The sequence below is a fragment of the Panthera onca genome, chromosome B3 (assembly GCF_046562875.1).
Source record: "Panthera onca isolate mPanOnc1 chromosome B3, mPanOnc1 haplotype 2, whole genome shotgun sequence".
NCBI classification, from domain to species: domain Eukaryota; kingdom Metazoa; phylum Chordata; class Mammalia; order Carnivora; family Felidae; genus Panthera; species Panthera onca.
Genome location: NC_138344.1, coordinates 120,855,201 through 120,877,457, shown reverse-complemented (window position 1 = coordinate 120,877,457; position 22,257 = coordinate 120,855,201). Strand labels below are relative to the sequence as shown.

The 22,257-nt window shown below is 56.8% G+C and overlaps 1 protein-coding gene and 1 long non-coding RNA gene across 5 annotated transcripts in view; one reads left to right on the top strand and one right to left on the bottom strand.

The window, feature by feature from the left end:
• Nucleotides 1–22,257, top strand: part of LOC132670126 (uncharacterized) — a 277,363-nt gene that overhangs the window by 235,886 nt on the left and 19,220 nt on the right. The window lies entirely within an intron of this gene.
• Nucleotides 2,076–22,164, bottom strand: VASH1 (vasohibin 1). Of its 4 annotated transcripts, none has more exons than XM_081795974.1 (8): nt 20,564–22,164; nt 17,475–17,597; nt 14,459–14,547; nt 13,293–13,352; nt 11,611–11,685; nt 8,572–8,953; nt 6,903–7,015; nt 2,076–6,011 (listed from the first exon to the last, which is right to left on the bottom strand). In XM_081795974.1, exons 1-8 carry the CDS (start codon nt 20,864–20,866, stop codon nt 5,939–5,941), a joined length of 1,218 nt encoding a protein of 405 aa, XP_081652100.1. In that variant the 5' UTR covers nt 20,867–22,164; the 3' UTR covers nt 2,076–5,938. The 4 variants fall into 4 exon arrangements, with proteins under 4 accessions (XP_081652100.1, XP_060476351.1, XP_081652101.1 ...); XM_060620368.3 differs by having other exon boundaries at nt 13,293–13,349; nt 20,564–22,162; XM_081795975.1 differs by lacking the exon at nt 17,475–17,597 and having other exon boundaries at nt 20,564–22,159.

Sequence of the window (22,257 nt, the reverse complement as noted above, 5' to 3'; positions counted from 1 at the left end):
TACTTTTGATTGGTTATGTAATGTGTAGTGTGGCCTCCCTTTTCCTAGGAGTTGGAGGGGCCCACCTCCTCTAGCTTCCACCCAAGGAGAGTGGACCTGCGGCCCCAACACTTCCAGACTCATCCTGGTGTGCCTTTCCCCTCTGTTTCTTCCCTCCTGAGCAAATGCATGAAAACAAAATTGTTCCAGGCAAGGACCAGCCAGACAAGAGAGCCTGGTAGGGTGTAGATGTAGCCCCACTTAGGAGAATGGGAACTGAATGTGTTTCTAAGGGGATTCTGCCTCCTGCCCCATCCCTCCTCAGTTCCTCTGCCCCCGAGGCCTCACACAGCTGTGGAGAGAAGAGTGGCATCTCTACACTTAAATTTAAATTCTGGGAGGTTGTCTTTCCCATGACCAAGCCCTTTCTTGTTGGGACTTAGAGGAAGTGCACATCCCCAGAGAACTGTTCCTTCAGCCGACCTGAGGTGGCCCATCTCCACCACCTGCCAAGCCTCAGCAGTGGGTCCCCTAACCCACTTGGCAAACACTGAAGACTATCTGGGCCAGTTGGCTTGGGCCTTGGTATGATCACCTCTTGTCACCATTGCCCTCCACAGTAGCAGTCAAGAGGTCAGATCCTGGTAGATGGGGATGACAGGGCTTTCAACCTCTTCGTGTTCAGGGCTCCAAGAAGTGCCACCTGCATCCAAAAGTCCAACACAAATTAGTCATGTGCCTAAATGAGGCTGGGACCTGCTGAGAGCCTGAAAGAAACAGGGCAGTAGGAAATGAGGTAACCCCCCAGCCCCCGTAAGCTGGGCCCTGATCCTCCTGGAAGTCCACGATGACATTTACCTCTGTGTCAATTCTAAGCAGTGTCCACAGTGAGCCTGTTGGACTCATGACAGACTGGCCACAGCACTGACCCAGCCCTCATTTGTACATGAGCAATCCAGGGGCTCTCTGTGTATTAGCCCGTGTCGCTGAAGTCTATCCACAGGTCCTTTACTTGGTATCTTAGGTGGACATGAACGTGTACATTATAATGTTGCCTTTGGGTAAAGGTGTACAATCCATGTTATTCACAGATTCTGGTTACCTCTTTTGAAAGGTCTTTTTTTGGTATCCTTTAAATTGGACTTAAATGAACCTGTAAGTAACAAAATAGCCTCTATTGGATGGTCTACAGTCTAAGATGTTCATGGATTGAGCAGACTGCTTCTTCTCTTCCCAGGTGCCACGCCTCACCACCATGCCACTGAAAGTGAGGGAGCCCTGTTGTGCTAAACTACACTTCTAGCTAAGACTTGATGGGGATTGGCTGGGATGAGGAGGGGTAAATGCCCTACCTCTTCTTTCAAGTCCAGGCTTTACTCTCAGCTGAATGAGAGGGTAGGGAGAGGAAGGGTACAGGTGAAAAGTAAGGCTGTGGAGTCTAAAGCTATTTCTGTGCAAGTCTGGTTGCAACTGTTGGGAAGGGGCCCAGAGCTGGAGGGAGCAGGGACGATGAGTGGAACCAGAGGTGTTTTCCAAGGCTGTGGCTTTAGCCGCCATCGATTCTGCAGCAAAATTGTGGGCGATGGTGCTGAGAAGGGACTTCAGATCCCTGTTGCTGTGGTTTCCTGAAATAACCTTCCCTCCTAGGGGAATACTCATCCTTCCTCCTCTGTTTCCGGGGGACTGCTGGGGACCTGTTAGGGACTGGGATGGGAGGAGCATGTGCTGGCCTGCGGGGCTCAAGCGGGCTGTGTGAGGGAGAAGGGTTCATTTACAGCCAGTGGGAAAGATCTCCCAGGGTAGGATCAACAAGAGTGGAGCGGCTTCAGCAGGCTGAGGGTGACAGTCTGGGACCTCAGGAGTCACCCTGACTTCAGAGGCCTTAAGGGTTCCTGTTGGCTAGTTTCGGGCTCCCCTCACCTCTGGTCAGGTTTTTTTTCTGGAACCACCGAGGCTGACACTGGTGGGTGGCCAGGCTCCAGGCCCAGCTCCCAGGGGAAAGGAGACAAGGCTTTCATGTGGTTTCTGCCCAGCCCGTGCAACCGGAGCTGGGAGCCTTTATTCATTTCAGGAAAAAATTGAGCACAGCAATGAGAGGGGTGTAAAAGTGAGAGGGGAGAGAACAATACTGACGCGGGAAGAGCAGGAAGGACAAAGTCTGTTCCCACAGGCAGCCCAACACAAAGCTTAAGGGAGGGGTATCTCCCATCACCAGGTCCCTGAGGCCAAGCACACCAGAGAAAAGGGGAACTTGGGACCAGGAACACCAGTGTGGCACGGAGGCCAACACTGTTGAGCGTGCAGCTAGCACAGCAGCCCTGTGCAGCCTGGGGCAGGACCCCTCCAGCCCCACACTCCAGAGGCCCTCCCACCCTTCAGCTGGTTTCTCAGCAGGAACAAGTGGAGCAGCACAGGGTGCTCTGGCACAAAGAATGCAGTCAGTGTGCCAGCCCAGCTTTGCACCTTCCCGTACTTCGAGGCCAGAGGGTGGGCCTGGGGATGTTGTTACATCAAAGCCAAAAAGCTACTCAGGCAGGGGACCCAGGGTGCACACATACATGGGCCTCTGGGCACGCTGCTGACCAGAACTGGACCCTAGCTCGGAGCCAGGAGGTCAAGTCCAAGATGGAAGGAATGGGGCATGTGCTGGCAGACAGGGTCAGAAATCAGACACAGCCAACCTCTGGGCCCCTGCTGCTCCTTGGAACCCTGGCCCTAGGCTTCATGGTACCTGGGCTGGGGGGCTGCTACCCTCCCCACTTGGCCACAGCCAGGAAGGATGGGGTCTGGCATGATGGGTGAGGGGAACATGACTGTGTTGAGGCCATGGGAGGGAGAGGACTGGCAGCTAGGTGGGCAGGAAGGTGCTCTAAACACTGTTTCCCAGTGTTCTGAGCTGGCACTGAGCACAAGGAGCCGGGCTTTGGGGAGCGGTCATCGCCACCCCGACCCACCTTCATTAAGCAGCTTTCTCTGACCTCACCTTGGGCCCTCCTCAGCCAGCAGCCCCCACCCCTAGGGGCAGAGGAGCCCCCACTGGGTGATGGAAGGCAGTCCTGAGTCAGGAGCCAGGCCCCTCTTCCTCACAGGAAGGAGATGAGGTGAAACCAAGGATGGTGACTAAGGCCCCAAAGTCCCTGCCTCTGCCTCCCCAGAAACTGCAGTCAGGCCAGCCCCAGGGAGCAGAGCCTGTGTAAACATGCTCAGGAGGGGAGGAGGGGTTGCTACATATGAGAAAATGTTAAAAATAAATTAAAAAGCACCGCTGTATCCTGTGGTGGCCTCCACAGGCCCAAGGTCTCAGCGAGGAAGGGGGCTCCTGGGGGTTATCAGCTCAGGGTGATCAGCTCCCTCTTGCGGGCAGCAACAGGGGTGGGCCTCATTTCACTCTGTCTCCCCAGAGGGCTCTGGGGAAGGAGCCTGTGGATTGAGCAACTCCCCCCCCCCCCCCATCTCCCTGACCCTAATCCCCTCTCCCCTCTCTTCTCTCAAGCCCTGGGGTCCACAGGTCCACAGGTCCTGAGTCCCTCCCCTGCTGCTAAGTGGCTTGCAGGAGGCACCCACACATAGACCTAGAAAAGGCCTCATTCATTTTCGGCTGCACGCCTCCCAGAGTGAGCCATCCCTGCCTCAGGTCGATGTGGAAACATGGGGACCACCACCCCAGTCCCTAAAAATAGGGATGGGATGGGATGGTGAGTCAGGGGTCATGACGGCCCTTGAATTGGTCTGGCTGGGGACTACAGTCCAGGGGCAGGTTAGGTCCCTCCCCAGGGCCCAGTGACCCCTGAATAACCCAAGGGACTGCCCAGCTGGCCCTCCTGCTGGGCTTGGCTCTGGGCCAGAAGCTGCTGGTGTGGAGAGCTGCCAGCCCCTGGGGCTTCCCCGACGGCACTCGCATCAGCAAAGGCATCCTGTCTCCCTCCCTCCCTCTTTCTCTGCTTCTCAAGCCCCATCCATCTCCCTGGCAGGCTGGGAACTGTGCCATCTCTACTCCACCCCCACTGGTGACCCTGGTGGGTCTCTGGTCGGCAAGGAGCGTGAAGAGGACAAACCTGGGCCAGTTGCCCTCCCCGGGAGAAGCTTCAGCGGCAAGGACGCTGCCCTGGCCCAGCTTGCTCTGGGAAGCCTCGAACTGTTCTGATTTTCCACCTCAAAGCATCTCACTGGACTTCTCCCCAGCGCAAACTCTACCTCAAAGATTACAAACTGGCATTCTCTTTCATGTTGGGTTTTTACATTTTCTGAACTGATTGCCATTTAAAAATCAGGATATTTCACATAAAAAATTCAGAGTCCTGGCTTCTGGAACAAAAATCAGACAATCTGGTAATGCAGGGCCCACATTCTGAGAATAGCTGAGCAATAGTTGCTGCTTGAAAGGGATATGCCCTCTCTTGTTTGCCACAGTGGCCACCCAGCCCTGCTGCCCTTTTAATCCCCCTTCTAGCCCTGTCGGCATCTGAGGTTCTGGTCCTCCCTTTTCCAGGGCCTAGCCCCTGGCTGAACCCCAGCCATTTCAGTGAAATGAAACCTTGATGGTCCTCTCATCCTGCTACCCCTTCCATAACCTGAACCCTCTCTACAGCTTTCTGACAAGTAGCCATCCAGACTTTGCTTGGATACTTCCAGCAACAGAGAACTCACTATTCCCCAAGCAGCCCGATTCTGAACTCTCCCCCACATCCTTTTCTCACTTACGCTCCTCATTTCTCAGTCTCTACTCCTCTGTGGTGTCAGCTGCACCCTTGCCCTACCGCCTCCTTGTTGTTTGAGCCTCCAGAACCTTCCCCCAACCCTGCCAACTTCCTTCCACCTCTCACTCGCCTGCCAGGTATCTCACACTTGCCAGGCAGACTGTGTAGTCTCCAGCTATTCAGATTCTTCCCTGACAAGCCACATGCAACAAATCTGATCATCACTGGTACCCCCAAACCTATACAGGTTGCTAAATGAGGGGAGACAGGCATGAGGCACAAGCATCCTGATCTGGTCTTTGTTTTCACAGCAAGGACTGAGGTAATAGAAAGGGGGGAGTAGCAGTGCCTCTCACCCCCACCCTTGGGGACAGGACTGCCAGGGGATAGCCCCAGGCCCAAGTGTCTTACTCTGTCCCCAGCCATGCTTCCTGGACCCACTGGGTCTGCTCAGTCCCTACAGTCATGCTGAGCCCAGGGCAACTCTGGGCCTTTGGCAAGGCTCAGCCCCTCTGCAGGGAGCCCCCCGGGCTTCAGCAACAGGCAGAGCTGGGCTAAGTAAGGAGACTAGGTGGGAGCTGGGCCTGGGATTTCCTCCCCCAGTGGTCTCTCCTGGGCTCTCCTACAGCCCACACAGCACTGTCCATGGGCCACAAGTGCACAGGGCTGTCCTGGGCCATGGACTCTGCTCTTGGGGCAGATGTGGCCTTGTGCCAAGCTCCTGATACTGGCCACACAGACCTTTCCCAGGATGATTTCTACCCTGCTTCCCGTTCCCTGGCTCAAGATTCTGCCAGGGCAGACAGAACTGGAGGAACACCCCCGTCCCTCCCCCTTCCCCACCCCCATCCTGCCACAGGCTTAGGGGGCCGGGAAATTTCCCACAGGTAAGATGGACTCAAATCCCAGAGGGATACCAGCAGAGCCAGCAACCCCCTCCTTGCTCAGCCTTGTGGCACTTAGATGTCCTAAGCACTGGCCTTCCAGCCACCGGCAGATCCATTAGTTTTGTTTTCCCCAAATCCCTTAAACTTCAGTTACTGGGTTAAAAACTCCAAAGAAAATACTAACTGCTTCTTGGCCCAAAGTTAGGGGGCTTGGCCCAGCGGGAGGAGCAGCAGCTTGGGTGGCTGAGCTGGGACAGGCTCTTCTTGCTGCCTCCCACCCTGCCCGGTCACCAGCCCCTCCCTCCCCACGAATGAGGCTGGTTCTGGCAGATGGATCCCAGCCAGAAGTGGTGAGGCTGGGCACTGCCATGTGCCTCACACCCGAATCTGGTACCCGTTGAGGTCCGGCATGGCTTTGGGCTCAGAAGGCTTCTTCTCACCCGATGGCCTGCAAGGAAAAGAGAATGGAGAAAGGGTGAGGGGCTTGGCAGGGAGGTGGGGGAGGAGGGAACAAGCAGTGGCTGCTCCTGGTCACTCCCCCTCCCTTCTTCAAGGTGCCCCAAATGCAGCAGTAAAGTCCACGTGGAAGTGTGTTTCTGGAACCCTGTCCTGCCTGTGCTGTCCTGAGTGTGGTCCCTCCACTCTCTTGCAGGCTCTTGCTCTTTGCTGGGGGTCCCCTAATCCGCGGTTGGCAGTAACAGCTGAACTGTGTGCCTCTCTGCGTGGGGAATCTGTTCTCTACAAAAGCTGCCTAGGTCCAAGCGAATGACACTGCATATCAGAGGCCTGCTTGTGCCCCTTAATCATCCCCGAGCTGTGGCTCCTGAATGACGATACTAAATCAAGAGCCAGACCCACATGTAGGGGACACACCAGAGGAGGCAGCCTGGTATTTTAATGGGATGTTTCTCGCAGGGGCAAAGTCACAGTCAACGTGGCCTGCTAGCCGCAATCTGATGTTAACCTCTCCTAACCACTGGGAGAGTTCCCTGTCTGACAGGGGCCCACCCCTCCCACCCTCCCTCCCTCCCACACGAGCTATCTTAGACCCTCTGTGTGGGTCCTCTGGCTCTGGCAAGAGCATGGAGTAGCCAGTGGGCCAGTGAGTGGCATTTTCTCCGGGGAAACGGGACAGCACTTCTACCAGGAGGTAGCAACACAAACGCCTAAACCCACCAAACCTACATCGCCTGCCTCTGGCGGGGGCCAAAAAAGGAAGGGTGGGAAAAGGGTGAGAAAATGTGGGGATCTAGAAGATGAGAGAGAAAAGCCTTCTTCAGGCTCCCCCAGGTCCCTCACCAGCATCCCCCCACCCCCCAGGCACAACCCCATCCCTCACCGCCTTTCGCTGCGGCTGTTCCTGCGGTGGGGGCTGGACTGGCCCCTCTGTGGGGAGGAAACGTCCTTCTTCCGGTCCTTGGTGGGGGAGGGAGGGCCAGTCCCTTTGCCAATCTTGGTGTGGAGGAAGAAACAAAGTCTCACCTAAGGCTTCCCTAGAGCCTCTCCTGCCTTGTCCAAGCCAAAAGCCCTGAGACTGCCCTGTCTGCAGGGTCATCCCGAACCTGTTTCCCAGGAACTAAAGCTGCCGGGCAGAGCTTCCTCTGCAGGACAGCCTGCACTTACGGGCAAGTCACTGAGCTTTGTGCTGTTGTAAGAAGCCCTCAGGAAAAGGGCCATTTACCCATGCCAGACAAACGTGACAGCTGGGGAAGCAGCCTATGTCCGAGCTCTGGGCGGGATCTACCAGCCCCAAGGGGAACATTGGCTATCTCAAGACGAGCAGAAGCTCAGACTGGCGGCTATGTACAATAAAGGAAAAAATGAGAAAAGCGACTGAATCCCCTTTTACACAGCATGGTTAGCTTGACCGGAATTCTCAAAACACAGCGTGGGGGTGCTAGAGGGGGACAAATAACTTGGGGAGTCCTGAGTGCCAAATAGATTGGGAATCACAGTGCTAAAGCATAGGGAACTCTTGGCTCCAACTCTAGGTCCAGCCCGCTTTGAAGCCCAGTACTACTCCAGCAGCAGAAGCCAGGGTGCTGGGCAACTGGTGATATGCAGGGGAGGGCCAGCCCCCGAGAGCCAAGCAAGGTCACCGCAGCTGGCTTCTACCCTGGGGAAAGGTGTGGTCACCGCACAAGGTCAGGCCTGAGGCCTGGCAAGGCGGGGCCAGCTGAGCTCTGACACGCCCTGCCGGGGCACCTGTGGACATGCCTGCATTTCCTATTTCTAGACTGAGCTCCTGTCCCACCTCCTCACCACCTGTGAGGAAGCTACTGGGCGACGTGCACTTCAGTTTCGTGCCCTGAAAACAGCTCCCACCTGCCACCAGCCGGCCTCCTGGGTTCAATAGTGAACAAGCAATGGGGAGGGGCTGAACCCAGGAGAGCCCAGGCAGGCTCCAGGGGAGGTACCCTGGTCCAGGGGGACCCAAAAAGAGACCACCATCTGTTCACTGTAAGGCTGGGTGGGGGCGAGCTTCTCAGCAGCTTGGCCCACCTGCTGGGGTACTACCCCCCCTCCCCCCCCCCTTCATTGCAGGTAGGAAAGAGGGAGAAGGAACATCCTCATCGTCTTCCCATGGCATGACTTCTTCCTTTTTCTGACTTCCTCCCAGTCCTTTATTGAATGTGGGGGTTGGGTACTCAAGAGTCAGGACACAAGACTGATGGAGGCTGCTTGCACCTGGCCCTACTTTCCCTCCCGACAGCCCATGGCTTCCCAACCAACGGCTCCACGGAGGGTCTTACCCCTGCCCTTCTCCCCAGGTTCTGGACTTGCCCTCTGCCCACAGCCAGCTCACCCGTTGCCTCCTTCCAGGGCCCTCCCCGGCCCGGTGTCAACAAGGAGCAACGGTAGCCGGTTCACCCCTATCACGCCCTGGAGCCTCACGCCACCTCTGCTGGGGTGGGGGCCGAGGTGAGGGGATTGGTGGCATTCCCTGGAGAAGCGGCGGCGGCCCTTCCACTCCCACAGCCGGGTGGAGGGTGGGCGCCGGCACTGACCTTGAGCCGCATGTCGCGGGCGTGGCGCTCCAGCTCCTTGCGGAAGTCCTCGCGGCCCAGCCTGTCCACGTCCAGCACGGAGTGCTTCCACTCGATCTGCTCCACGCTGTGCGGGTCGTGGGACACGCACTGGCCCAGCTTCACCTTCTTGAGCACGTGCCAGCAGCGGCCGTAGGCGGCCTCGTAGTCCAGCACGAGCTCGCTGAGCGTGCGGAAGGCCGGCGGCTTGTACATCAGGTCCTCGCGCCGGCTCATGCCCAGCGCCCCGTAGCGGCCGCCGAAGTTCACCCCCAGCACGATGTGGCGGAAGTAGTTCCCTGAGAAGTAGGTCTTGAAGCTGATGGGGAAGCGCTCCAGGGTGGGCATGCTGTTGGTGAGGTAACTGCGCCCGCCAGCCCGGCTAAGGAAACAGCGGCGAGAGGCGCGGGGTCGGCGCACCCCGCGGGGCCCCTCCACCCTGGCTCCTGGGGGACACCCCGTGTCTGGCCCGACTCCACAGCCCGCCCCCGCCCCCTGCACCCCGCCTGGAGCCGAGCATGCAGTAGGTGCCCAATAAAGTCACCGGCTGGGCAAGGCGCCCAGCGATTAGTGGCCGCTGTCATGATGTCAAGCGGGGCTCACAAAGTATGAATAGCTAACTCCAGACTGCAGGGCTCTCCAGGGTCCCCGTGGTGGAAGGAGGAACGAGAGGGGCCCCCCACCCGCACCCTCCTTCCACCAGTCACACACATTTCCCCTCGCCGGCCCCTACATTCGCTCTCAGACACACTCTCCCGTTTTCTCTGTCACACATACATCCCTCCAGACGCAGACACTTCTCTTTCCCTCGCTGCCCCCACGCCCTGCCAAAGGACACACATGCCTGCCCACCAAAACCCCCGTCGGCCTGGCCTAGGAGGCCGGTGGACCAGCTGCCCACTCCGACCTCGCACCCCGCCTGCCCTGCCCGTGCAGTCGCTCCATCCACCTGGATTTCCCACTGAGCACCTTCTGCACCAGCTCCTCCCTTCCACCACAGGGCTGTTCCCCGTGTGCCTTGGCCTGCTCCTGTCACACCTCAGGCTTAGCTGTCGTGGCTGACCTCCCCTTCTAATCCAAGTCAGCTCTCCTGTTTCTTTTCTCCGGGACACACCCCACACTCGGTAATGATTTGGCTTCTTTGTTTGCTTGCTTGTGTTTGTCTCCCCTGCCGGAATGCAAACTTCTGAGAGCTGAGACCTTGTGTGACCATGTTCCCTGATGCCTGTCTGGGGACCAGCATGGAGCCAGGCACCTAACAGTTACTCAATAAACTCTTCTTGGACACATGAGTAGAAGAAGATGAACGGATAAAAGCTTGGAGCAGATACCCCGAACAGACACTGTGCCAAGGGTCCTATTCGCAGTGACTTGTTCAGTTGTCCTAACAACTTTGTGAGACAGACACTACCGTCGTGCCCTTTTGCAGAGGGGACTCCAAGGCTCAGAGACGTTAAGGAATGAGCTTGGGGTCACACGGTGGGAAGCTGCGGAGCTAGGGTTCACGTCCGGGTCGGCCTGACCCTAAAGTCTATGCTGTCAGTCACTACCGTGCTTCCTGAGCCCAACTCCTTGCAAGTGTCTGAGGACGCATAGATTAACAAGGCACAACAGGCTCAGGGAGCAGCGAGGAAGAGACACGGGAACAAACTCAGTATAGCGTCCACCGTGTGCACAACAAACGAGGAGACAGTGGCAGTTCTGTGGGGATGCTGAGGGGCTCCAGTCCAGATGGGAGCTGCTCTTGTCATCTTCCTGTCCAAGAGCCACGAGGTAACCTCTGAGAGGCCTCTGGGACCACATAATCCTGCCTGGACCAGCTTTCCGTGAGCACAGTGGGGAGGAAGCCGTCTCTCTCTGTCTCGTCTCCACTTTGGTGTGCGTGGCCCCTGAAGAAGAGGATGTGGGAGCATGATGGAGGCACTGGCAGTGGCCTGAATCAGTTCTCAGGCACATCCCGACAAAGAACCCTTCGGACAGGGCAAAGCTTGTCAGGAGTGAGCTCCTGGGGCCTCTGCGGGAGGGGACTGAGGAGGTGGGCCTGTAGTTCCTTTGTACAATTTAAGGTAGGTATGTCCATGAGGGGTGGGGGGAATGCCTCCCTCAGATGACAATCCTCCTCAGGGGAGCTGTGTTCCTGGCCTGACCACCGTGTTCTCCTTCCTCCTTGATCTGTCTCTGGGAGTGGACCCCTTGTTCTGTTAGGCAGCTTCCCCGCTGCCCTCTCTGTAGCACTAAGCCAGGCACCTACATCGGGGCCCGGGGACGGTGGGGAGGCAGACAGAATGTTTAAGAGCGGGTAGGTACTATGGATAGGGGGAGATGGGAGGGGTGGGCAGAGGCGAATCAACATAAGCCTTGAACTGGTAAGACTGAGTGATTGGGCACATGGGATTCATTATATTGTTCTGTTTGTACAAGCTTAAATTTTTCTGTAATAAAACAAAACAAAAGGCTAGAGCTGAGGCATGGACTCCTAGAACACAGAACTGGCCACGAACACCAGTCTCCCTCCTGCTCTGATCAGGGGCTTGTCTGTCCCACCTAGATACCCGATGACCCAGCTATAGGCCTCAGTTCTGCCCTTTGGATGGGGGTGACCAAGAAACTTTTTTTTTTTTTTAAGCCAGTTCTATTTCAAAGACCCCATCTAACATCTCTACAAATCAACATGTCCTGCAAATGCCAACATTTGGGCATTCAAATGGCTTCTCCCAGACTGTCTGGTTCTCAGAAATGGCACAAGAGCCTTTGTGAGACAGTGTGCCTTGATTTGGGGTTCAGAGAACACAGTAATGGTGTCCAGAGGACTCAGAAAAGAGCTGCCCGGTGGGCCTGGAAAGTTAGCAACTGAGTCGTTGGGGACTGAGCTCCCCCTCGAGCTCCTTCACTTTGGGACCAAGTTCTTGACTGCTGGGAGGGCTCTGAAGCCATCCAGCCCTCCTCTTCCAGAGGAGGAAGCTGAGGCTCAGAAGGGCTAAGCCCACCTGCCCCTAGTATCCAAGGGCCAAGGAAGGATACATTCCCAGGATCACGGCTTCCAGGCATTTGATTGGCAGAGCCTCTTTGGTCATCTCCTTGGCCAGGTCCATCAGCCTGGGGGGAGGGAGGCAGAACACTGAGGACAGATTCTCCAGTCTGGTAGGGGGTGGTCAGAAGGAGGAAGCAAGTCTAGAAGTGTGACAGGACCGACAGCTCCCTCCCTTCCAGCTCGGGCCCAGCACCTGCCCACCCCTCCAAGTCTGTCCTGAGCCCAAGGGGGGAGAAAAGAGGCAGCCACTGAAAATAAAGAAGGAGTCCCCTTCCTTCTCTCCTCCCCTCCCCTCCTTTCACTTCCTCCTCCCACCCCAGACTCCGGCTCCAAAGACTTCTGGGAGAGGGGAGCATGAATGGGGGTTGTGCCTTGGTAGGCAGATCATTGACACCCACCAGGCTGGGAGGCTTTTATGAAGACGGTGTTGCAGGGGCTGGTGGGAAAGCATACCAAGGATGCTGGGGACGTTGGCATTGCTCTTGTCCCTTCCGGAGCACAGTGAACACCCCTGACTCAACCATGGCTTCTCCAAAGAGCTTGTAATTGATTACAACTGCTCCCCCACAGCTGGCCAGCTGCCCAGGGCAGAGACACAGGATCTCAGGCAGTTAACTGCCCAGCGACTCCCTGGTCTGCTCCTGAACTTGCAATTCAGGCCACTTCAAGACAGCCTATCCCTGAGGCTGTTTCCTTCCTCCTCGCCAAATGCTGCTCCCAGGCCTGGGAATGCAGCCCGGCCACTGGCTTTGCTCAGGAGGGTGTTGGATTCCTACATCCCACCATCCCACCGAGGCTGGAGCTGGGCTCCCAGCACACGGCAACCACGGGACAACAAGAGCAAAGCTTCTGTGTTAGGGAGGCTGGATTCTACCCAGGGGTTTGGAGAGAGGGTAACGAAACAGTTTAGCAAACCATTTTAAGTAGTTTTCGTAAGAAAGCAAACATGGACTTATATGTGAAGATGTAAAATTCAAGTTAATTTCTGAAACACAGGATTTTAAGCCTGCACGCAGCTTTCAACTGAGCCCCCAGACCCAGCTGTGGTGTTTGCTCTTCACTCTGCTCTGCCCTTGGGGCTTCTCTGGGGTAAAACCGCTAGAGGTCTGCATGGGGTGAAGGAAGGGCAACAGAGAGATGCAAGCTTCTCTCCCAGGGGTCCCTGCTTCTCAGACCCTGGACCTTGTACTAAATGACTAGGATGGAGTCCAGCAAGGCAAGTGGGGCAACATACAGGTGCCCTGCAACGGGGAGGATGCAGGCAGTTGCAGAGAAAGGAGAGAACGGGAGGGCTGGCTCTCTCCTGCCAGGTTCAGTTCTTATTAAAGAAAAAAAAAAAAAGAAGGCTCACGTACGGACATCTACCTGGGACAACCCTCTGTCATCACCAAGGAAAACTGGGGGGGGGGGGCTGCCCATCACCCCACATAGCTCAGCACAGATGTTGGGGTTTCCATCAAGGAGGCCCTGGATATCCATCTTGGCCAGAGGGTCCCTCTGTACGACAACCTTAGAGCCCCACAGTGGTACTTGCCCCTACTGGCTGGCTCCCCTGGGAGGTGTCCCTCCCTGCCTCATAAGCTTCCGCCCAGAGGCTCTCCCCAGGTGCTCCAGCCCACCTGGGGGCACTAGTAGCCTGGATGCAGAGGGACAGGGTGTTCCCCAAACTTACCCTGTCAGAGGTCTGCTCTTCTTAATTTCAAAGAACTGTGTCCCTGTGTGATTGTACCTGCAGGTGCCAGTTAAGGGCTTCCTAGCTTGTTCTGGAAGAGCTGTGCCCTTCTGTCCCCACCCATCTCCAAGTTCTGGGGCCCAGCACTCCTGGGGTGCAGGCTGGGTAAGAACCCCACAAAGTGCTTCCACAAGGTACCTTGGAGGATGCTGAAGACTGGAACATCTGAGAGCAGAGGAGAGCACCTGAGGGGAGACTGAGCAGTGGACAGCCCTCTGCAGCACACTCCCATTTTCCAACCAGCCGAGAAGCAGCGTGAACAGAGAGCGGGCTGGAGCAGGGGTCCAACGCAACCAAAGTGCTGGGCGGTGCTCCTGAGCCAAAGGCGTCCCCTCTTTGGACCACAGCTTCCCCACTGGGAAATGGAAGGACCGGACCCAATTTCCATTAACGAGCTTGTCTTTTCTCCTGCTCAGGACCCATGCCTGGTCCTTCCATCCCTGTCACATGTGCAGCTAGAAGGGCCTAGGGAGAGGACTGAGGACACACAGCTCTGAGCAGGCACAGGGGGATGGAGAGGCCCAGAGCAGGGACCCCGGGGAACCAGGCTCAGAGGGGCCAGGTCTTCCCATGCTAGGCAGCCGGCCTCCTACCAGGGGAGAGAAAGGCAAAGGACTAGGAGAATGTTCCAAGATGTGGAAGTTACCTCCTGGAGTGTCAAATCCTTGTTCTCCCCCATCTGCCCCCCACTTATTGCTTATGAAACAGCTTTTAAACAGCCCCGCGGGAGCTGCTCCGTTCTCCTACTGGGTCTGGATGGACAGCAGAGGAGGGTCTGTGCTGGCGGCCCGAGACACGGCCATCCCACCAGCGGGTCGCTCAGAAGACATTGCCCTGTCATGCAGAGGAGGAGGAGTGGGGGGGGGGGGGTGAGTAGGGAGGCCCGAGTGGGTCTGGCATTCATCAGATAAAACCCTCCAGCAGTCAGGCTGTGCTGGCACCATGAGATGGACACAGAGGTCACCCGTGAGTGGCACTCTTGGGAGCTGTGGGATCTGGCTGCTCTGCTGATGCCTCTCCAGCCCTGTCTGAAAAAAGCCCCACTTGGGTGTTTGGACCAGCATGCCAGCCAGATGGTGGCCATGACCCTGAACCAGGGAGGATACTGCAGCTCCCTGATGTAGCGCTGCACAGCTTCCAGGCGCTCAGGGACGGGCGTGGAGGGCTGGAACGTAGGCACACTCGGTATGGGAATCTAGGGACCGAGAAAGAGCGCTGGTCATTACAGGGAGGCTCACCCCGGAGCTTCCAGCCACCCGACACCCAGGATTAGCCCCCAGAGAAGCCACCACCCAAAGATGGCCTCCTCCTTCCGTCCTATCCCGAGCCTCTGTCCTTGGCAACTCCTGCCAGAGACTCCGGTCAGGCCCCCACCATGGCCATTTCTCTCCTTCCTGGCACTTGACGGCATTCCTCATTTGGAGCTTCTGTCGAGGTTTGAATTTTATGCTTCTGTAATAATTTTAGAAAAACATAGGTTGCCTCACCAGCTGTTTTGAATTGTAACAACTTCAAGTTGTTAACAATTTGAATTCATCAACTTCAAGGCTTAACAAGAATGTCAATATTGGGGTTAAGTTCATTTGCATTCGTGATTTGCTCTGGTTCAAGTGCTGGATCAAAACTAATTTACCTGGTGTCCCCTTCCCTCCCTGCCCTGCCTGGGCTGGGGTGCCCCTCCCGTGGGGGGTGGTGAGTGCGCCCCAGGATCACAGCACATGGAAAGGCACAGGCCCTCCAGCTGCGAGCTGGACTGCTGAGGAGGTCAGCGCTGCCCAGTAGGAGGGACATGTTTCGGGACAGGTCTTGCCATGGATCTGCTTGCCATGGCCTGGCTGCTTTGGCCATGTTCCCCCTTCCACACCCTGTTTCCTGCCAGCTCCACGTCTGCAAGCAACATGAGCAACCAGGTAACTGGGCTCTCCTCCTCACCAGAAGAGACTTTCCAGTGCCCGGCCCAGGAAGCGGGGAGATGGTGGGGGGGGGGGGGGTCCCAGGCAGGCACCTCCTGATGGCCAGAACTCATGGGCTGCCCGGCTGCCAGGACTCAGGTCAGGAGCCGCAGACCCGCAGCCAGGCAGTCTCCAGGAAAGAGGCACTGCACAGCTGTGTGCCCAAGGCCACAGGCCCCCTTCTCAGGCCCGGGGAGCCTGCAGTTTGCCCGCATCAAGCCAGTGAGGCTGAGGTGGCCCAGACAGGCACCAGCTGGGGGCCCTCTGGGGCTACAGAACTCCTCTAGGCGGAAGCAGCAGACTTCCAGGAATAAGGCCCACCTGTCGGGGCTCCCCCTTGGCCACCCCCTTGGCCACCAGGATATCCTGCTGGGAGGTGGCCTCAGGCTCCTCACAGAGAGGTCTCTCTCGCTCCCCCTGAGGCCTCCACCCAGCGGCCCCCTCAGTTCACATGGAGCCCACCCGGCAGGCTGGGGCCGCTGAGGGTGTCAGTCTGCATGGACAGGGGTTATGTGCGAGGGAAAGGGCAAAGCAGGCGCCCCGTGTGAACTTGGGGCAGGGCTGGGGTGGGGGAGGTTCTCCCTGCAGTGAGAAGCTGAGCCCACAGGGCACAGCCTTTTAAACGACTGGGCTACCATGTCTGGGGCCCTCATGTGGAGGGAGGCGACACACCAGTGACCACCGCACACTCACGTCTGGGGTGCCGCTGATGACTGGGACACAGGACAAGCTATGACAGACCCCTACTGGCTCTAAAGGGTAAAGATGCAGGGGGGAAGGCCCGGCTGGGCATGTCCGGAGCACAGTTCTGCATGAACTTCCTGTCCCTTCCTTGCCGGTCCCCTTCTTCCTGTCTGGGCAGTCCCGAGCAGCTGACCCCTCTCTCTGGAGGAAGCTATTTCCCCTTTTCACATTACACTGCTGCCCAAACCGATGCCACCGCTTACAGTCACCAGGGGGATAAAAGCCCCAGGACGGGGCGGCGGTGGGGGGGGGCTCTCCCTCTTCCTGACCACTCTGCCAGATGAGCTCCAGAACTCTCTGAGGGCCTAGCCCAGCCTCCCCCCGTGTCAGCATACGGGTTAGCGGGGAGGTGGAAGAGGAACTGGAAAAATTCCTTCACACTGTGCTGTGAACAGCATGGCGCCTGACCTCCTCAGGTGGAAGGTCCCTGAGAGGCAAACGGGTCATCCCCTTCCCAAGTGAGGCCATGTGGGGACTTGCAGGAGCTCTGGATAGAGACGGAAAATACGCCCTCCCTTGGGACACTCCAAACAAGGAGGGAGCTACGTTCACCAGAGCCGGCCCTGGGTCAGGGTATCACCTGCCATCCTGATGGAGAACCTAGGGACTTGTCACTCTGGGACAAGGAAATGACTCCAAGAGAGGCAAAGAAAAAGACGTGGGATTCACAAGCAGGGCCTCAAAGGCTGCCACCACTGAGGCTTAGCTGGAAGGAGCCGTCTGGCCAGCTGCATGACTCACGTTAACTTGTGTGCATCAGTGCAGACCCCATCCTTCTGAATGTTCATGCACACACTCATTCGCTCAAAACGAGTAAGCAGGATTCTGTACATCCAAACGACCAGGTCCGCTTTAGGACTGGGAGCCCGGATTTGCCCCCCCACCCGGCCCCCACCTACAAACCGGGAGCCAGGAGGGGTCAAGGGGTGGGATTAAGTGGGCTACATGGCAGTGAGTGAGATCTACTACCCAGATCTCTCCGGGGACAACTCCTTCCCCACTACCAAGGCCAAGGATTATCCCTAAAGTCCTGGATTCTATAAGACATTCTTTCCGGTGGAGGCCATGTCAGCCCTGCACAATGAGAATGCTTGGGGGAGGTGCAACAGCCCGCAGATGGATGTGGGGGCAAGAGGCAGGACAGCCTGGAGGTCGATGGAGCCGGCTCTGGAACCAGACCATCACTATCCAAATCCCAGCTCTGCCATCCGCTGTCTGGCATCTAGTTCCTTAATATCCCTCTGTGCCTCAGACGCCTCGTTTGTGAAATGGGCAGCGTAAGAGAAACAATTTCATAGCATAAATGAGATGCTATGTGCTTAGAACAGGGGCTGGCGTGCAGCGAAGGCTCAATTCCTGCTCGGTGTCGTTACAGTGTGTGCCAAAGCGATTGGTCAGCACAGGCCGAGGCCGCCGGCAGGGTTACCTTTTTGGAGGAGGTGTCCAAATTCCCATTCTGCAGGAGCTCCGTGGCCAGAGCCACAGTCAGAAGACCTTCAGCAGCTGGGTCTGGGATGAGTGGCCACTGAGCTTTTAAGGGTGGTGACAGCTTGGAACATCAAGGAGAGATTCTTATGAAAGAACACAAACTATTCCTGGACCTGAGATCCTTTTAGAAATGGCTGTCCTTCAACAAACTGTATCATCCTCTTAAAGGATGTTCCCCTAAAGCACCTGTGGGGTGACCGCTGCACCCTCAGTCCTTGCTCCATTGGCTGGGTACACATGACATGCTCACCTGTTTCACGTGCCTGGCTTCATCACCTCCTCCCCAAGTCCCTCAGACACCGGTATTGCTATTATCCCCATTTTACAGCCGAGGAAACTGAGGCACAAGGAGGTCACATGCCTTCCTCACAAAAACAGCTATGCGAGAACTAGGATTTGAATGTGTTGGATTTTTCTGCCAAGCTCTTTTTATCACACGACACTGCAGGGCTCCCAGACTGAACTGCCCGCAGGGGCAGGGGCAGGGGCAAGCAGCACACAGGGGAAGGCAGGCGGCGAGGCGGTGGTGGGGACTGTGGCCAATTGGAGGAGGGGGGACCCCTCCTCAGCTCCAGCTGCCAGCTGCTATGTGGGATCATAGATTCTGTTCCCAGATCTTCTCATTTTCTGAAAAGATGCCCAAAATCTGGATCTTTATGTGAAATCTCCCAATTATACATTTTGGCTCGAGTGATCTTTTAAAACATTACGCTCTCCCAACAAAACAGCTCTTGGGCCCACCATGATGTGACCTTTGCGGAGAATGCCAAGGGCATGGCCACGCGGGGAGGGGCCAGCCTAGTGGTCGTCCTCCCTGCCGCTGACACTCTGGGATCCAGCCACCGGTGCCTCCCAGACTCCACTTTTCTACTCTGGGCTGAGGTCCAAAAGGAACCTCGTACAGACATGTAGGTCCTCTGCCTGTGACATCAGTCCCGTGGTTTGAGGGCCAGTTTAGAATTTTTCCAGTCTGCTCTCAAGACTCCTTCCACTCCCACCACACTCCTGTCAGTCTTGACATCTCCAAACCCCCACCACCCAGATACTGGCTTCATTTCTTCATGGGTGTCTTTCCTACATGTGATGGCTAAAGATGACAAGATGACATTACAGACCGGTGGCTCATGAATCCGTTGACTTATTTTAGTCTTCAGGAGTGGTAACAGTTTTGCAGGGAACCCTTCACGCTCTCGCACAGCCTGATTTAAATATAAGCAAGGTGGCGGGAGACTGTCTGCTAATCACCAGCTTGCTGCTGTGGGAGAGGCGTGTGGCTCTGGCCCTAGGGCTACAGATGCCGAGTGAAGTCTAGCCTCCCGGCTTCCGGAGGAAAGATTTGAAAAAAGAGGGAATGGACATCCAGTAACAACTACTGGCTTGAGACTTTACCGTTGGTGAAATGCTTTAACGCATAGTCTCTCATTTAACTTTGACCACAATCCCCTCCATTGTACAGATGAGAAAACTGGCTCAAATGGGCTGAGGGCCTGCTTGAGTTCACACAGACAGGTGGGCGATCAAAACCAACATCCATATTCTTTGGCACGGTGCTTCCTTTCCAGGAATTTATCCCAAGGAAATAACCAAGGGTGGACCCCCAAATTTATGTTTTAGAATTTTCACCACAGTGTTCATCTTAAGAATAAAATATTAGACACCATGTCCAATCATGGGGGACTAGCTTAATAAATTTCAAGTTTATACATAGGGCAATTACATAGCCATCTTATTTCCCTTGGAAATACTGGGCTGTTGTTCAGCCTTCAACCTCTGAATTCTCTTTTCCAAGAAGACAATTTCTGATGGCTCTACCAATAACTTGGTAGAAATGAAACAAAACAGACCATCTCCATGTCTGCTCCACATTAACTGCCACTCTCCCGAGCCTCCTTACTTTCCAACTGAGCCGGCACGACTAAGCACTGGGCTCTGACCTTTGCCCAAAGGGCTTTTCTTTGGACATTTCAGGTCTCTGCATCTGAGAGTGTTTCTTTAGTCTTAACCGTAATACTATAAAACCAAAAATCGTGCGCCTGTAAGTCTCAAGCACTCTTTCATTTGGCAAACATACGCAAGCGACTGTGTTGTGCCAGGCACACAGAAAGCCCTGGAAAGACAAAGATGAATGAGACACAGCCTCAGTCTTCATGGGTGATGCAGCTGAAGGGCAGCCATCATGGAGCCAGCCCTCCACCGAAAGATTATCTCACTTCACTCGTTTCCACAGACCTTTTTCTAACTGCCCTGAATCTAGCGTCCAGCAGAGCAGAGGGCATGGAACTTCAAAACCTGAGACTGAGTCCTGGCTCTGCCACTTACTAGCTGTGGGATCCTGAGTTTTCAGTTTTTCCGTCTGTAAAATGGGGCCCCAAACCACACTTGTTTCACAAGGCTGTTGGAGAACTCAGTGGGATAGGGCATGAAAATATTTTCTCAACATCTGAAGCCCTGTGTCCTCCTAGTCATTTATTACGTGCCTGCCCACAGTTCACCGGCTTAGCAAATAAGATGTAAAGCCACATTAGTGTACTTGTTAATCTGCTGCCCTGCCCACAAAACATGGGTATTTAAAAAGGGATGGAAGAGGTGCCTGGGTGGCTCAGTCGGTTAAGTGTCTGACTCTGGATTTTGGCTCAGGTCATGATCTCACAGTTTGTGAGATCGAGCCCTGTGTCATCTCTGCACTGACAGCATGGAGGCTGCTTGGGATTCTCTCTCTCCCTCTCTCTATGCCCGGCCCTCCTTGCTCATGCTCTCTCAATAAATAAATACTTTTTAAAAGTAAAAAAAAAAAAAAAAAGGGATGGAAGAAAGCCTCCTGGAAACAGGGCATGTGGATCTCACAAAACCTCAAAGGCAGTTGAGAGAAAGTTCTTCTGGACAGGCACAACCTGTTTGTATTTTTAAAGTGCTACTATGCCAGTGGTCCCCTACCCCACCAAGGAAAAGTGTGATTTGGCTCTCCCAGCCCCAAGATCGCTAAAACCTGATATACCACTCCCCCCAACACACCTACACAATGCTTACCTTGGGCAGGTCTGTGGCCCCTCGGATCCGCTGGGCCACCTTCTCTCCATCGGGGTGGATCTTGGCCACGTGCTTCCACATCCTTTCCCAGGTGGCCTCGTCCACAGGCAGCCCACCCCGGTTGACAAAGAAGGGGACGCCTCCGTCTCGCAGGTCCTCTTCCCCTTCCTCCTCTGGCTCATCATCTCTCTGGGCTGAGGCCCCTTCACTGGTCTCCAGGCGTCTGACCCCAGAGGGGGCTGCAGCGGCAGTGGGGGCAGCACCGCTGCTGCCACCCCCGACCACCTTCTTCCCCCCTGGCATCCCCGAATCCTTGATGGGGGTAGGAGTATGTATCAGGAGGCAGGAAAAAAATAGGTGGCTCACAGGAGGCCTCCCACACACCAGCTGCAGAGATAACACATGGCCAAACAGAGTGCAAGGCGCCTTTAAGAAACCAGGGCGTGGCTCCTGTACAAAATACTACTCAATAAGAAAAAAAAAATCAGTGCCTCAACGTGAAGTAGGGGGTAGAGAGGTGGCGGTCCGGGGTCAGCCTTAGAGGCTTTGTTCTTTTTGTAAAACGGGATAAAGAGAACACACCCCAACTTGGCAGCCATCACAAAGCTCCCCCATTTGACAGCGAGAACAATGACGGGCAGCAGTCTGGGCTTGCAGAGTAAAGTCGGAGGGAAACTGAGGCCAGACAGCTCACACCTGCGGCCACAGAGGGTCAAGGCACCGGGTCCAGGCCAACCGGGTGCCCCAAGTCGTAGTTTCGGAGAACAATTTCGTCTCCAAAATCTCGCACACTCACAGCAGCGCGCGCTCCGGGGGGTACCGAGAGGACTCCGCGCCGCATCAGCTCGGAGCCGGGACCCCCGGACAAGAGGGTGACGAGGGGGCGCGATTTCTCTGACGCGACGAGCCTGGGAGCCAAGACTCACAGCTGGCTGGGCGCGGGGAGGGGGCGCACTCCGACGCGCTCATTCCACGCCCGCGGCCAACTCCCCGCACAAAGTGGGCTTTGTCTCGCCCCCCGTCCCCTCGTCCCCGGGAAGCAGCAGCTCAGCTCCCAGAAGGGGGAAGGGCGCGGCGGGGGGCGCCAAGGCCCAGCCGGTCCCGAGCCGGGCGCGTCTCAGCGGGCGGACAGCGGGGACCCGGCGCCGCGCAGCGCCAGCCGAGCCATCGCGGGGCGCGGGTCCCGCTCCGGGGCCGGGGGCTCAGCGGGGCCGACTCGGGCGGCGCGCAGGGGCCAGGCTGAGGTCACCGAGCGGCGGGCTCCGGCCGCGCGGTCGCAGCCTCCGAGTGGCTGCGGCATGGGCGGTGGCGCGGCCGGGCCGGGCGAAGGATGCTCCGCGGCGGTCCTCTCGCGCTCCGGCTGCCCGGGCTGAGTGGGAGGAGGAAGGACCGCCGGACGGGGAGGGAGAGCTCGGAGGCTCGCGCGGCCACAGCCCGCGGAGGGAGCTGGAGGCGAGTGGCAAAGCCTCGGCAAGCGCGGGCTGCGCTAGTCCCGCCGAGCGGGAGGTCCACGCTGAGCTGCTCCGCGAGGCTCAGGCCGCCGCCTCCGCCGCCCCAGGGCCCAGCTGCCGCCAGCCGCGCGCGTCCCCTGCCCGCCCGCCGCCCACCCGGCTCGACTCCGGCCCGCGCCGCGCATGCGCTCCGTCCCCCCCTTAAAGGGCCAGCGCGTTCCCGGCGGGCCCTCCGCTTTCCGC

Excerpts from the sequence above, each read along its gene's own strand:
- VASH1 (XM_081795974.1), bottom strand. The coding sequence starts at position 20,866 with ATGCCAGGGGGGAAGAAGGTGGTCGGGGGTGGCAGCAGCGGTGCTGCC. Across the intron at positions 7,016-8,571 it reads CCCGCGACATGCGGCTCAAG|ATTGGCAAAGGGACTGGCCC; the intron begins GTCAGTGCCGGC and ends CTCCACACCAAG. Across the intron at positions 6,012-6,902 it reads AACAGCCGCAGCGAAAGGCG|GCCATCGGGTGAGAAGAAGC; the intron begins GTGAGGGATGGG and ends TTTTCCTTGCAG.